This window comes from Zootoca vivipara, chromosome 12 (genome assembly GCF_963506605.1).
Source record: "Zootoca vivipara chromosome 12, rZooViv1.1, whole genome shotgun sequence".
NCBI classification, from domain to species: Eukaryota; Metazoa; Chordata; class Lepidosauria; order Squamata; family Lacertidae; genus Zootoca; species Zootoca vivipara.
In genome coordinates, this window is record NC_083287.1 from 58,946,211 (window position 1) to 58,960,758 (window position 14,548).

The 14,548-nt window shown below is 51.4% G+C and overlaps 1 protein-coding gene across 3 annotated transcripts in view; it reads right to left on the bottom strand.

The window, feature by feature from the left end:
• Positions 1–14,548, bottom strand: part of AGAP3 (ArfGAP with GTPase domain, ankyrin repeat and PH domain 3) — a 108,996-nt gene that overhangs the window by 50,039 nt on the left and 44,409 nt on the right. For all 3 annotated transcript variants that reach the window (XM_035130150.2, XM_035130149.2, XM_035130151.2), the window contains exon 2: positions 5,255–5,313. In XM_035130150.2, coding sequence (XP_034986041.2) covers positions 5,255–5,313 — 59 coding nt within the window. The remainder of the gene's footprint in view (positions 1–5,254; positions 5,314–14,548) is intronic.

The window sequence follows — 14,548 nt, forward strand, 5'->3', positions numbered from 1 at the left end:
GATTGGAAGAAATTTAGAGAGTATCTGAAGAAACATTGTAATGTATAGTTTACCTTTAAGGAAGTAGAGTTAGGTTTTCGGTAAAATATTAGATTTAATTGTTGGATAGAATGGTCTGTTAGAGAGGTTTTTTTATTGTGTAAGATTTTAGAAGAGGACCCTGCTAAATGTATGAATGGACAATGTAGCTCAGAGGGGGGGGGTCTGAGGGAAGTCCCTATACAATGAAAATAACAATGTGATGAACTGTGAATTTTTTATATTTTGTTTGTGTGTTATGTTTCGTCTGTTGCTATTGTATAAAAACCAATATTTTTTTAAAGGAATCATTCATCCAAGAGGCAGTGTGGTGTACTGGTTAGAGTACCAGAAGAAGACCTGGGAGAGAACAGGGTTAGAATCCTCACTCGGGCAGGGAGCTCCCTGTGTGACCTTGGGGGCCAGTCACTTATTCTCAGCCTAACCTACCTCTCAGGGTCATTGTGAGGGTAGAAGGGGGAGAAGGACAATCATGAGCCCCTTGGGGGAATAGGGGGGATATAAACGCAGATCAATGAACGGTGCTCCACACCCCCAAACTGGGTTGTCAAAGCATGAGTCACATCAGCCTTGCTTGGATTTATTTCATCTTACTGCTTATATTTCATGTTGCACGGTTGTCGTGCTCCAATAAGAAGGGCAGGAACAAGCGGAATGCAGAAAATTATGCTACGAGTTCCCGAAAAAGCTGAGCCTGGCAAGGTCGGCACTGGCTGCTCAAAGCTCAGGCCCAGCTGGGCAGGGGCCTCTGGCCCACACTGGACGCCCGCCAGGGGCACCTGCCCTTGCTTGGCCATGTGCTCTCCCTCTCTGTGGTCCCAGCATGCGCAAGGCGGAAGGAACTGTGGCCCCTGCGTGCGTTTCTGTGGAGCTTGTCCAGGAAGGAACGGACAGCCTCGGAAAGTGATCTGCTCGTAGGACTGGAATATCACTTGTAGTTTAAGGGTGAACTTTGGAGATAACGGAGATGTAAAGGGTTTGGATTATTATAAAAGATGCAGGATGGATGATTAATGCCGTGTTTCTCTGAAAATAAGACACCGTCTTATATTTATTTTTCCTCAAAAAACCCCCCACTATGGCTTATTTTCAGGGGATGTCTTATTTTTTTCCTCCTCCTGCCGCGGCCTGCATTGCTGCTGCGCCTATCACTATGTCTTATTTTCGGGGTATGGCTTATATTCCTCGAATGCTTAAAAATCCTGCTATGGCTTATTTTATGACTATGTCTTAAAATAGGGGAGACAGCGTACTAGGATCCAGAAAGGGGAGGATGGAAGTCCAGGAGATTCCTTGGAATCTTGTTTTTATGATTTATTTCAATATATGATTGTGAAAATTTAACCTGAAAAACCAAATAAATATTAAAAGGAAAGTGGTGGGCTCTCCACTTTTTTATGGAACAGGCAGATGGAAAATAAGAAGTTCTTCTCTTGCTATTTTTTTTAACCCTTTCTCTTACCATTCTCTCTTTTTCTTTTCTCAATCTTTATTTCTATTGTCCTGTCTTTTCTATTTCTAATTTTATGGTGCAATGGAAAAAAAGTACAGTAATTAAAAATCTCATTGAAAGAAAGAAAGAAAGAAAGAAAGAAAGAAAGAAAGAAAGAAAGAAAGAAAGAAAGAAAGAAAGAAAGGGACTCTCCTTCACTGTCATGGATGCTTTAGTTGAGATTCCTGCATTAGTCACTTCCAACTCTACGATTCTGAAGAGGGGAGGGGAGAAAGATGGGGCAGACTAATGGGGCAGTGGAGGGCACTCCTTGACACCCCACCTGGCCCCCTTTCCCACCCTTTGCTGATAGGAATAAAATGCAGGTTGACTCCCATCGGCGCTGCAGCCTTTGCCCAGAAGGTGGCGATCTTTGCCTTTGCAGATATTAAGTGCCAAAGGCTAACAAAGGGTTAAATCTGTTAATTTGGGAAGTCCTGACCTGACTCTTGGCTCCCAGGTGGTTTTAAAGGCACAGGTAAACTCTTCTTCTGCTTGGGAGGAAAGCAGTGACAAACCTAGACAGCATCTTAAAAAGCAGAGACATCACCTTGCCGACGAAGGTCCGTATAGTTCAAGCTATGGTTTTCCCAGTAGTGATGTATGGAAGTGAGAGCTGGACCATAAAGAAGGCTGATCGCCAAATAATTGATGCTTTTGAATTAAGGCGCTGGAGGAGACTCTTGAGAGTCCCATGGACTGCAAGAAGATCAAACCTATCCATTCTTAAGGAAACCAGCCCTGAGTGCTCCCTGGAAGGACAGATCGTGAAGCTGAGGCTCCAATACTTTGGCCACCTCATGAGAAGAGAAGAATCCTTGGAAAAGACCCTGATGTTGGGAAAGATTGAGGGCAAAAGGAGAAGGGGACGACAGAGGACGAGATGGTTGGACAGTGTTATAGAAGCCACGAACTTGAGTCTGACCAAACTGCGGGAGGCAGTGGAAGACAGGAGTGCCTGGCGTGCTCTGGTCCATGGGGTCACAAAGAGTCGGACACGACTAAATGACTAAACAACAACAAAAAACTCTTCCCCAAAGGAGGCAGCGAAGGCCACCAACCTGGGTGGCTTTAAAAAAAGGATTAGATAAATCCATGGCTACTATTGGTATTAAAAAAAGGTAAAGGGACCCCTGACCATTAGGTCCAGTCGTGACCGACTCTGGGGTTGCGAGCTCATCTCGCGTTATTGGCCGAGGGAGCCGGAGTACAGCTTCCAGGTCATGTGGCCTGCATGACAAAGCCGCTTATGGCCAACCAGAGCAGCACACGGAAACGCCGTTTACCTTCCCGCCAGAGTGGTACCTATTTATTTACTTGCACTTTGATGTGCTTTCGAACCGCTAGGTTGGCAGGAGCTGGGACCGAGCAACAGGAGCTCACCCCGTTGCAGGGATTCGACCCGCCGACCTTCTGATCAGCAAGCCCTAGGCTCCGTGGTTTAACCCACAGCGCCACCTGGGTCCCTTACTATTGGTATAGAAATGAAATTATTTTCCATTTCCATCAAATGGAAAATGGAAAAGGAGCGAGGTCCCAACTAAAGAAGAATGGCAACTTCAGATGACTAAATATGCACAACTTGCAGACTTGACCTATAGAATAAGAGAACAAGAAGAACATATGTATAGAGGAGATTGAAAAAATGTTTATTGAATATATGGGAGATAATTGTGCTCAGCTGAAAATGCTGGCAGCATTAAGATAAATTCAACAGTGTAAATAAGTTTTGATGGATGCAATAATGGAATGACAAACAGATTAGTTTTTGCAAAATATGCAGGGATATAAGAGATGCAAAAGGAACCATGGAAAGAGAAGAAGGAAACTCGTTCATATTTCAAGGATGTTTAAATGAGTATTTTAAATGTAAAGCAGCAAATGTAATAAAAAAAATTACAGAGATTGTATAGCTGAGTTTAGATTGCATAGCTGAGTTTCTAACAGTGGGGAGGGGAGAGGGCTCTTGCGTTCGAATCCTGCTCTCTGGCTTCCCACTGTGTGGCCTCCGTGAGAGCAGACACTGCCCCAGATGGGCCCCTGGCCTAGCCCAGCAGGCTCTCTTGGGGCGGCTGTGGCTCATGCCTCATTCTGCCGGCTCTTTGGATCTTTTTTTGGGGGGGGGGACAGACCAGCTTTTGGGGCTCTTTGGAGATCATGCTCAAGCTTCCCCACCTGCAGGCTCAGAGGCGTCTCCTCTGGGGTCCAGCCCCCAAGTGGGGGGGGGCACTGGAGACCTCAGTTGCTGGTGGCTGCTCTAACAAAAGACCCAGCTGGCAAGGCAGTGGAGCTCAGTGGTCAACCCAGACTGCCGGACAACCCCCCCCCCCAACCCCACCGTTCTCTGCATTTGGCTCTGAAGGGAGTCCTACAGTGACAGCCCCCAGTTTCTGCCATCCTGGTGCTTCTTGGGACCAGGCGTGGCAGGGGGTTAGACTAGATGACCCCTGGAGGCCTTCCAAATCTGCAATTCTTTGATTCTTCCAGCCTCCAGTGGAAGCAGAGACCCACATATCCAGGGATTTATATTGGGTGTCATCCACGGCAAGGAGGAAAAAAAACATGGGTAGGTGGGTATTCCTGAGCCCCCAGCTGTCATGCCCTGGGGAGTGAGGAGGGCTCAGGGCACATGTCTAGAGCCAGCCATGGACCCAGCCCCCAAATGACCTCCAAATGAAGGGGGGGAGGACAGGCATTCATACTGTGGCCGCTGTGGGAAGAGGAGGCTGGGCTCACACTTCAAAATGACCTTAACAGATTAGACAACTGGGCCAAAGCAAACAAGATGAATTTTAACAGGGAGAAACACTTGGGCAAAAAAAATGAAAGGCACAAATACAGGATGGGAGACACCTGGCTTGAGAGCAGTACATGTGAAAAGGATCTAGGAGTCTTGGTAGACCACAAACTTGACATGAGTCAGCAGTGTGATGCAGCAGCTAAAAAAGCCAATGCAATTCTGGGCTGCATCAATAGGAGTATAGCATCTAGATCTAGGGAAGTAATAGTACCACTGTATTCTGCTTTGGTCAGACCTCACCTGGAGTACTGTGTCCAGTTCTGGGCACCACAGTTCAAGAAGGATACTGACAAGCTGGAACGTGTCCAGAAGAGGGCAACCAAAATGGTCAAAGGCCTGGAAACGATGCCTTATGAGGAACGGCTTAGGGAGCTGGGTATGTTTAGCCTGGAGAAGAGAAGGTTAAGGGGTGATATGATAGCCATGTTCAAATATATAAAAGGATGTCATATAGAGGAGGGAGAAAGGTTGTTTTCTGCTGCTCCAGAGAAGCGGACACGGAGCAATGGATTCAAACTACAAGAAAGAAGATTCCACCTAAACATTAGAAAGAACTTCCTGACAGTAAGAGCTGTTCGGCAGTGGAATTTGCTACCAAGGAGTGTGGTGGAGTCTCCTTCTTTGGAGGTCTTTAAAGAGAGGCTTGACAGGCATATGTCAAGAATGCTTTGATGGTGTTTCCTGCTTGGCAGGGGGTTGGAGTGGATGGCCCTTGTGATCTCTTCCAACTCTACGATTCTATGGCTCCATGGGGCCTAGCCCGGCAGGACTCTTCATGTGCTCTGGTGGAACCTCCAGGTCTAGAGGCAGTCTATCAGGATTCCCAGATAGCTCCCATGGGGCAATCAGCCGCTGGGAGAAGAGGGTTCTGGGCTAGGCTTGGACTCCCCGGAGGTTCTCAGGTACAGCCACGGAAAACTCACCACTTTCAGCTCCGGCACTGACCGACTCAAGGTCCACTCCTGGCTGTTGACAAAGGAATCTGCAGAGAGAGAGAGAGAGAAGCAGAGGGTGAAGGGAGCCCCTCAAAGCCAAAGACACCCCAGAAAAACAGAGGGGAAAGGGGGGGGCTTCTCAGAACATCACATCTCTCAGGCTGGTCAGTGCTGGGCTGCTCACCCCAATGATTTCTGCAAGCTATGCCCCTTTCCCCTTTCATAAAGGAGCCCAAAGAGGCAATAAAACACCACCTGATTCTTCTTCTTGGGCCAGCAGCTCACCTGAACCCCCCCCCCACAGACGGGGAGCCACTGCAAAAAAAGGCCCTGTTCTTGTGTTGCCAGCCTCCGGACCTCTCGAGGAAGAGGCACATGAAGAAGGGCCTCAAAAGATGATCTCAGGGTCCGGGTAGGTTCAGGTGGAAAGAGGCAGTCCTTGAGGTATTGCGGTCCTGGGCCATTAAAGGCTTTATAGGTCAAAACCAGCACTTTGAATTGGGCCCGGAAACTAATCGGCAGCCAGAGCAATTGGACCAGGATCGGTGCGAGATGCTCAAACCGTCTTGCTCCGCTGAATTCTGCACCAGCTGAAGTTTCCGAACCGTCTTCAGGGGCAGCCCTGCGTATAACGCATTGCAGGAATCTAACCTTGAGGTTATCAGAGCATAGAGAACAGTAGGTAGACTATCCTTGGGCCACCAGCCAAAGATGATGGAAGGCACTCTGGGCCACTGAGGCTGCCTGAGCCTCGAGCGACAGCAAAGGATCCAGGAGGACCCCCAAGCGACGAACCTGCTCCTTCAGGGGCAGCGTAACCCCATCAAGAGCAGGCGGCCTCCCACCCATCCACCACCCACTACCTGCCCAGTATTGCCTGCACTGACTGGCAGCCACAGCTCTCCAGGGTTTCAGAAACTGGGAGCTTCTGCATGCAAGGCGTGTGCTGTAATATGCTGGACCTTCTCATTGCCCGCTGCTGCCCCTTTCCTCCCATGGCTACCAGCAAGCTCTTTGCCCAGAGGCCATGGCAGCGCCACCCCCTCCGCCCCACTCCCGACAGAGCCCAGGGGGCATAAGAGGCCTTGGCTCAGCTCACGCCCTGCCCCATTCCAGAGATCTGCAGGGGGGGGGCAATGGAGGCGCTAATGGAAAACGGAGAGAAAGCAATTCTTTGCAAGAACCAAATGCACCCCATTTACCTCCCCCCCCCACTGCAAAGGGCAAATTGGCCCAAGCATCTTCCTGCATGCCCATGGAGGGTCGGGAGAGCAGCTAGCCCTCGTTCAATCTTGGGGCTCACAGCCAGGACACGGTGGAGCTGGAAAAGGTTCGGAAAGGGGGAGCCAAAATTATCGAGGAGACACGGCCTAGGTGAGTAATAATAAGCATGGAACAGAGAAAGATGGAGAGAAGTTTGCTTTCCTCTCTCCCAACAGTGGGGACCTCCAAAGCCCTTCTTTAGGCAGCGCTGAGTTAAACGATGTTGTTGTTGTTGTTGTTGTTAAGTCGTTTAGTCGTGTCCGACTCTTCGTGACCCCATGGACCATAGCACGCCAGGCACTCCTGTCTTGCACTGCCTCCCGCAGTTTGGTCAAACTCATGTTCGTAGCTTTGAGAACACTGTCCAACCATCTTGTCCTCTGTCATCCCCTTCTCCTAGTGCCCGCAATCTTTCCCAACATCAGGGTCTTTTCCAGGGAGCCTACTCTTCTCATGAGGTGGCCAAAGTATTGGAGCCTCAGCTTCACGATCTGTCCTTCCAGTGAGCACTCAGGGCTGATTTCCTTCAGAATGGAGAGGTTTGATCTTCTTGCAGTCCATGGGACTCTCAAGAGTCTCCTCCAGCACCATAATTCAAAAGCATCAATTATTCGGCGACCAGCCTTCTTTATGATCCAGCTCTCACTTCCATACATCACTACTGGGAAAACCATAGCTTTAACTATACGGACCTTTGTCGGCAAGGTGATGTCTCTGCTTTTTAAGATGCTGTCTAGGTTTGTCATTGAGTTAAACGATGGAACTCCCCCAAAATAAAATAAAAAAAATTCCTTCAGTAGCACCTTAAAGACCAACTAAGTTTTTATTTTGGTATGAGCTTTCGTGTGCATGCACACTTCTTCAGATACCAAGGTAAAAACATACCAAAATAAAAACTTAGTTGGTCTTTAAGGTGCTACTGAAGGAATTTTTTTTATTTTACTTCGATCCAGACCAACACGGCTACCTACCTGTAACCTCCCCTGTCACAGTGGCCGGAGTGGACTACTTCAGAGTAACGACGCTACGCAGCTCTGCATTTTATTCTTTTATTGGTGCTGCGTATTTACAGTGCTCAAGTCATTGCTATTTACACGGAACGATGTTGTCAGTCGGTTTCAGAACCTCCTAATGGCTTTTGGCGCGTCTTTCTCCAACACAAAAGCTTTGGCAGACCCATCCTCTTGCCCCTCCTCTTCCTGCGTAATTCTGGAGTTGGAGGGATGGGTCTTCCCCCCTTGCTTGCCCCTTCCTGTCCCACCTGGGACCCTGGCTCCTCTACCTTGCCTGAGCCTCGGACACGACTTCCTGCTTCCCCACTGGAATCGGAACTCTCCCTGCTTTCCCCTTTGCTCGGGGACGGGCTTGAACTCAGGAGGGGAGGGACTTCGCGATATCCCCTGTCCCTCACATCCACCCCCCTCCCAAGCTCTCCTTCACCCCTCCCCAGGCCCCCCCCATGTGTCGGTGACGACTGGAAGCCTAAGAACTCAGTGCTCTCCGAGCCCGTTGGTGTGAATACCTCCCCCCAGTCCTGCGAGCCCCCCCCTTCCGCCTGGGCGGACGGGAATCCCAAAAAGTCCGTGGCGTCAGAGCTGGTGGGGGTAAAAACGTTCTGCCAATCTGCTCCTTCCTCTGACTGGGTGGATCTCGGTGACACCCATACCTCATCCTCTGGTTCCTCAAACTCCGCTTCCCAGCGCCATGGTGAGCTGCTCTCCCGTGCCTCCTCCTCCTCCCCCTCCCTTTCCATGTGCCAGGGCTTGGGTCTGTGGGGAAAGAGGGCGTGAAATTCTTCCACCAAGAATTCCTCCTGTATCTGAGTGGCTGGGACCCATTCATTCTGGGACGGTGGAGCATCCTCCCATGCCATGAGGTACTCCAGTCCCCCCACCCCCCACCTTGAATCCAGGATGGCCGTGGCCTCATTGAGTTGCTCCCTGCCTTCCCTCTCCCCCCCTCCCTCGGGGGTTTGTTCGCTGTCTCGGAGCCTGCTGCTTTCCCTGTACGGCGACAGCAGCGATCTATGAAACACTGGATGCACCCTCATGTCCTCTGGCAGTGCCAGCCTGTATGCCACCGGGTTGACCTGTTGCGTGACCGTGAAGGGGCCCAGCCTTTTGGGTGCCAGCTTTTTGCACCTCCCTCTGGTGGGAAGGCCCTCCGAGGACAACCACACCTTGTCCCCCACCCTGATGACCTCCCCTAGTCGCCTGTGGCGATCTGCCCCCTTTTTGTACGCTTCCTTGGCCCTCTCCAAGTGTTCTCTGAGCTGCTGGTGCACCGTCTCCAGTTCCTCTGCCCAATCCTCAGCCTGTGGGCCCTCCTCCTCCTCCTCCCCCCTCTCCCTCTCTGGGAAAGATCTGAGGTCGCGCCCGTAATTGGCCTTAAAGGGCGACACCCCTGTGGAGACGTGCACTGCATTGTTGTAGGCAAATTCTGCTAGTGGCAAGCGATCCACCCAGTCCGTTTGCCGCTGGCTGACGTAGCATCTCAGGTACTGCTGCAGAATGGCGTTGACCCTCTCCGCTTGTCCGTTGGTCTGCGGGTGTCTAGCCGTCGACAAGCTGACCTCCACCTGCAGGAGGTTCATGAGCCGCCGCCAGAACCTGGAAACAAATTGGCGGCCACGATCCGAAATAACCCTTAAAGGTAATCCATGCAGTCTGAAAATGTGATCAACAAACAGTTTGGCTGTCTCTTCTGCCGAGACTGCCCTGGCACACGGTATAAAGTGACACATTTTGGACATAAGGTCCACCACCACCAACACTGCAGTCTTACCCCTGGACGAAGGCAGATCTGTGATGAAGTCCATGGACACCACTTCCCACGGCCTGTGTGGTGTGGCTAAGGGCTCCAGCAACCCTGGTGGCGCTGCTCTGACCACCTTCGCCCGCTGGCAGGTGGTACAGCCCCTTACATAGTCTCGAACATCTTCCCGCACCCCTGGCCACCAGAAGTGTCTCATGACTAGGTGAGCGGTTTTGTCCCTTCCAAAATGCCCCGCTGTAGGGTTGTCGTGCATCTGCTTGAGGACCGTACGTCGAAGCTGGGTGGTGGGTAGGTACAGCGCACCCTTGTAGAAAAGCAGCCCTCTGCGTTCTGCAAAGTCTTTTGCCTGCTCCCTCCCCCCTCTCAGTTCTCTGAAGATGCGGTTGGCAAATTCATCCGCTGCCGTCAGTGCTGTGAGTTCTGCCTCGCTCACCACAGCTGCTCCGCAGGACCATGCCGACGGGGGGAAAATGTGCCTTGGGGCTGGTGGCGCCTCCTCCTCCATGTACTCTGGCTTGCGGGAGAGGGCATCCGCCCTGACATTCTGCTCCCCCGTGATGTAGTGGATGGAGAAGTTGAAGTTCGAGAAGAACTCTGCCCACCGTATCTGCCGCTGGTTGAGCACCCTGGCAGTTCTCCAGAACTCCAGGTTCTTGTGGTCTGTGCACACCTGGATGGGGTGCTTCGCGCCCACCAGGAAGTGTCGCCAGTGCTGGAACGCAGCGTAGATCGCAAGAAGTTCCCTATCAAACACTGTGTAGTTGCGTTCAGGCTGTGTCAGCTTCCTGGAGAAGAAGGCACAGGGTCTCCACTCCCTGTTGGCGTCCAGTTGCAACAAAATTGCGCCCACAGCTTTTTCAGAAGCATCTGTCTCAATGCGTAGGGGCGCGTCCTGCACCACATGGAACAGGTTTTGGTCTGAGGCGAACACTCTCTTGAGGCTTTCGAACGCTGCTTGCGCCTCTGGTGTCCACTTGAACTTCTGCTTGCCTCTCAGGCAGTCCGTGATGGGAGCCGTAACGCGAGAGAAGTTCTTGATGAACTTCCTGTAGAAGTTAGCGAAGCCTAGTAGGCGTTGGGCATCTTTGCGCGTCCTGGGGCTGTGCCAGTCCAGGATGGCCTGCACCTTGTCCTTGTCCATCGCCAGCCCCTTGTCTGACAGCTTGTAGCCCAGGAAGTCCACCTCTTTGGTGTGAAACTTGCACTTCTCCAGCTTCACATACAGGTGGTTCTCCTTCAGGCGTTGCAACACCTCTCTGACATCTTTCACATGCTGCACTGGGTCATTCGAGTAGATAAGGATGTCATCTAGGAAGACCAAGCATTTCCTGAAGAGGAGGGACCCCAGGACGTGGTGCATGAAGGCCTGGAAGCATGCTGAGCCCCCTTGCAAACCGAAGGGCATCACCAGATATTCAAAAGAGCCCAGAGGCGTGAACATCGTGGTTTTCCATTCATCTCCTTCCCGGATCCTGATCAAGTTGTACGCCCCCCTTAGGTCCAGCTTGGTGAAAATCTTGCCCCTGCGTGCCGCTGTCAGGAGATCATCCACTCTGGGCATGGGGAAAGCCACGGGCTCTGTCACCGAATTCAGCCGTCTAAAGTCCACCACAAGACGGCGCTGTTGCGTGTCTTTCTTGTCCACCCAGAAGACCGGGCTGCCCCCTGCTGCCTGGCTTTCCCTTATGAACCCCCGCTTGAGGTTCTTGTCGATGAAAGCGCGCAGATCCTCCAGCTCCTGGTCTGACATGGCGTACAGCTTGGCTGGGGGTATCGTCGCCCCTGGCACCAGGTTGATCTGGCAGTCAAAAGGCCTGTGCGGGGGTAGGTGGTCGGACTCCGCTTCGCTGAAGACCTCCTGCAGGTCCCAGTACTGCTTGGGTATTGCCTCACCCCCTTTGATATGCATGGTGGCCACCGTGGCTATCGGAGGCCCCTCCCCTGGTTGGTGCTGCATGCAATGTTCCAGACAAAAGTCTGACCCAAACGTGATGCACCTCTGGTGCCAACTGATGGAGGGGTCGTGGCGCGCCAGCCAGCTCATGCCCAAGACGATGGGGGGGTCTGAGATGGTGGTGACGTTGAACGCCAGTGTCTCTGAGTGCCTTCCCACCGTCATTCTCATGGGGGGGGTTTGATGTGTGATGGCCCCTCCCAGCAGCTCCCTGCCGTCAATGGTTGCTACGTGCAGAGGAAAATCCAACTGCAAAAGCTGGATTTGGTGCTCTTCTGCAAAGCTTCTCGAGAAGAAGTTGGCGGACGCCCCACTGTCAATTAAGGCGAGGACCGTCAGGGGATAGCCATTTGGGAGCGTTAGCGTCACTTCTAGAACCACTCCTGCTCTGGGAGGGGTGGGCTGGCTCTGCACCTCTCTGTGCGGGTGGGCGGGCTGGGGCTGTTGTCTGCTGACTGTGCCTGGCTGCTGCCCCTTGTCTCCTGCAGCCAGGCTTTCCCGTTTCCCTGCTGTGGTGCTGCGTCAGTGGGGGAGGGCACCACCGTTCCCGCCTTTCCTTGCCACTCCCTGCGATGTGGGCAGTCTCTGACGAGATGCTGGGGTGAGTTGCAGAGAAAGCAATTCCCGCCCCTTCCCTCCTTGCGTCTTGGCGCCGCTGGGGTTTGAAAAGCCCGCGCGCGCGCGCTATCAATCTGCATGGGCTCCTGGTCCTGGCTGGCTCCAGGCGTGGCCTGAAAGGGTTGTTGAGGGAGTGGCTTCTCCTGCGACCGTGGGAACCAAGCCCGCTTTGCGCGCGTCGCTTGCTTGTCGTTCCACCGGGATTCCTGCCTCACCCCCACCGCCAGAGCTGCTTTGCTCAGCTGATCCATAGTACTGGGCTTTGGACCTCTCGAGAGTTCATCCTTCACCTCCTCGCTCAAACCCAAGTAAAACGCAGCTTGCATGGGAGGCGAATCCAAAACCCACCCCAGTCTGTGCACCAGCATGGTGAATTTCGCCCAATATGCGCGAACTGTCATATTTCCTTGGCGTAAATTATGCAGTTCCTCCTTAGTCTGGTCCAAATGACTATCGGACGAATACATCGTCCTCAAACCTTCTAGAAATTGTTGGACATTTTTCATGCAAGGATTCTTGGTTGCGATTAATGGTCTTAGCCACTCCCTGGCTGCTCCGGTGAGATGTTCCACAATAAACGCTACTCTGTGCTCATCATCGGGGAACTCATTCTGGTGCAGCTCAAGAGCATACACGATCTCAGTCTCAAAGCCCTGAAACTCCTTCGGGTCTCCATTGAACTTGCTTACAAGGGTCCCTGCTCTCCTTCCTGGCAGCACTTGGACTTGGGGAGCCCCTCCCGCCTTGTTTTTCTCTGCATCCAGCTTGTTTTGGAGGTCTACCGCCACCGCCCTTAAATGCTGCTCTTTTTCCTGGAGCTCTCTCACCTGTTCCGCAAGTTGTAGCCGGTCGTCCTGGACCTTCTTAGTCTCCTCTTTAGCTGCCTTCAATTCTCCCTGCGCCTGCAGCGACAGCTGTTGCAGTTCTAGCTGGGCTTGCTCAGCGATCTGCCGCCACTTCTCCGCCTCGGACACGCTCATCCCGGCAACTCCGAAGTAGCCCAAAAATGATTAGGAGGTTGCTGTCACAGTGGCCGGAGTGGACTACTTCAGAGTAACGACGCTACGCAGCTCTGCATTTTATTCTTTTATTGGTGCTGCGTATTTACAGTGCTCAAGTCATTGCTATTTACACGGAACGATGTTGTCAGTCGGTTTCAGAACCTCCTAATGGCTTTTGGCGCGTCTTTCTCCAACACAAAAGCTTTGGCAGACCCATCCTCTTGCCCCTCCTCTTCCTGCGTAATTCTGGAGTTGGAGGGATGGGTCTTCCCCCCTTGCTTGCCCCTTCCTGTCCCACCTGGGACCCTGGCTCCTCTACCTTGCCTGAGCCTCGGACACGACTTCCTGCTTCCCCACTGGAATCGGAACTCTCCCTGCTTTCCCCTTTGCTCGGGGACGGGCTTGAACTCAGGAGGGGAGGGACTTCGCGATATCCCCTGTCCCTCACATCCCCCAAAATAGTTCCTTAAATGCACCAATAATAGCCCTGGAGGTGCAAGATGCCATTAAGCAAGCTAAAATAGGAAAGAGGGACAGCAGTTCTTCAAGGGAAGTTCAAACGGATCCCAATGTGCGAGAGATCCTGCCCGTGTGGATCTGGGGAAGTGGAAACTATAGGCCACATACTCCTGCGATGCAGCTACTACGAGGAGGTGCGAGGCGAGCTCATCCACATGACACTGGCTGAGCTTCCTGGACGCTCGGACAATTTCTATATAGAGTGGCTTCGTTCAGATGCCAACTCTAATGTGACAGCAAAGGTAGCCAAGTTCTGTGCTAGAGCCATAAAAATCCGAGCCGACCTAGTTAGTAGTGCCCAAAATTTTGTTGTACCCTCCCAAGTAGTGATACCTTCTTTTATCTAATAATTTTTTATAATGGTTAAAATGGTTTATATTTATTGCTTATATTTTAGATTGCATTTTGGATTGTTTTATGTATATATGTGTATGCTGGTCGAGAACCGTAACAATAAACTAAACTAAAACTAAACTAAACTAAACTAGGAAAGAGGGCTATATTACTTTGATCCCAAAGTAAGATGCGGACTTACTTTCAGTTAAAAGTCATAGGCTTTTAATTTCTTTATTAAATAATGACTATAAGCTATTTGCCAATGTACTTGCCAACCGAATGAAAGTTTTGGTAGAAATAATTCATCATAATTCCTACCAGGACACCAGATGTAGGATAATATAAGAAATAGAATTGATGACATAGAATATCTAGAGGTCAGGAATGAGAAACAAGCTGCTTTAATGTTTACAAATGCTCAAAAGGCCTTTGATCATCTTTCATGGGCCTTTGTGAAGAAGACAATAAAAAGAGATGAATGTTGGGAAACTTATGGAACTCCTTCCCACAGGGCGGCCACCAACTAAGAGGTGCCCGTAAGAGGCACCTGACTGGCCGCTGAGAGACCAGGATGCTGACCAGATGGGCCACTGGCCTGATCCAGCAGAGTGGCTATTCTTATGTTTGTAATGGAACCTCCAGATCCAGAGGCAGTCTATCTAGATTTCCAAGTTCTTGGGCGGTATGTGTCCAGTTCTGGGCACCACAGTTCAAGAAGGATACTGATAAGCTGGAACGTGTCCAGAGGAGGGCAACCAAAATGGTCAAAGGCCTGGAAACGATGCCTTATGAGGAACGGCTTAGGGAACTGGGTAT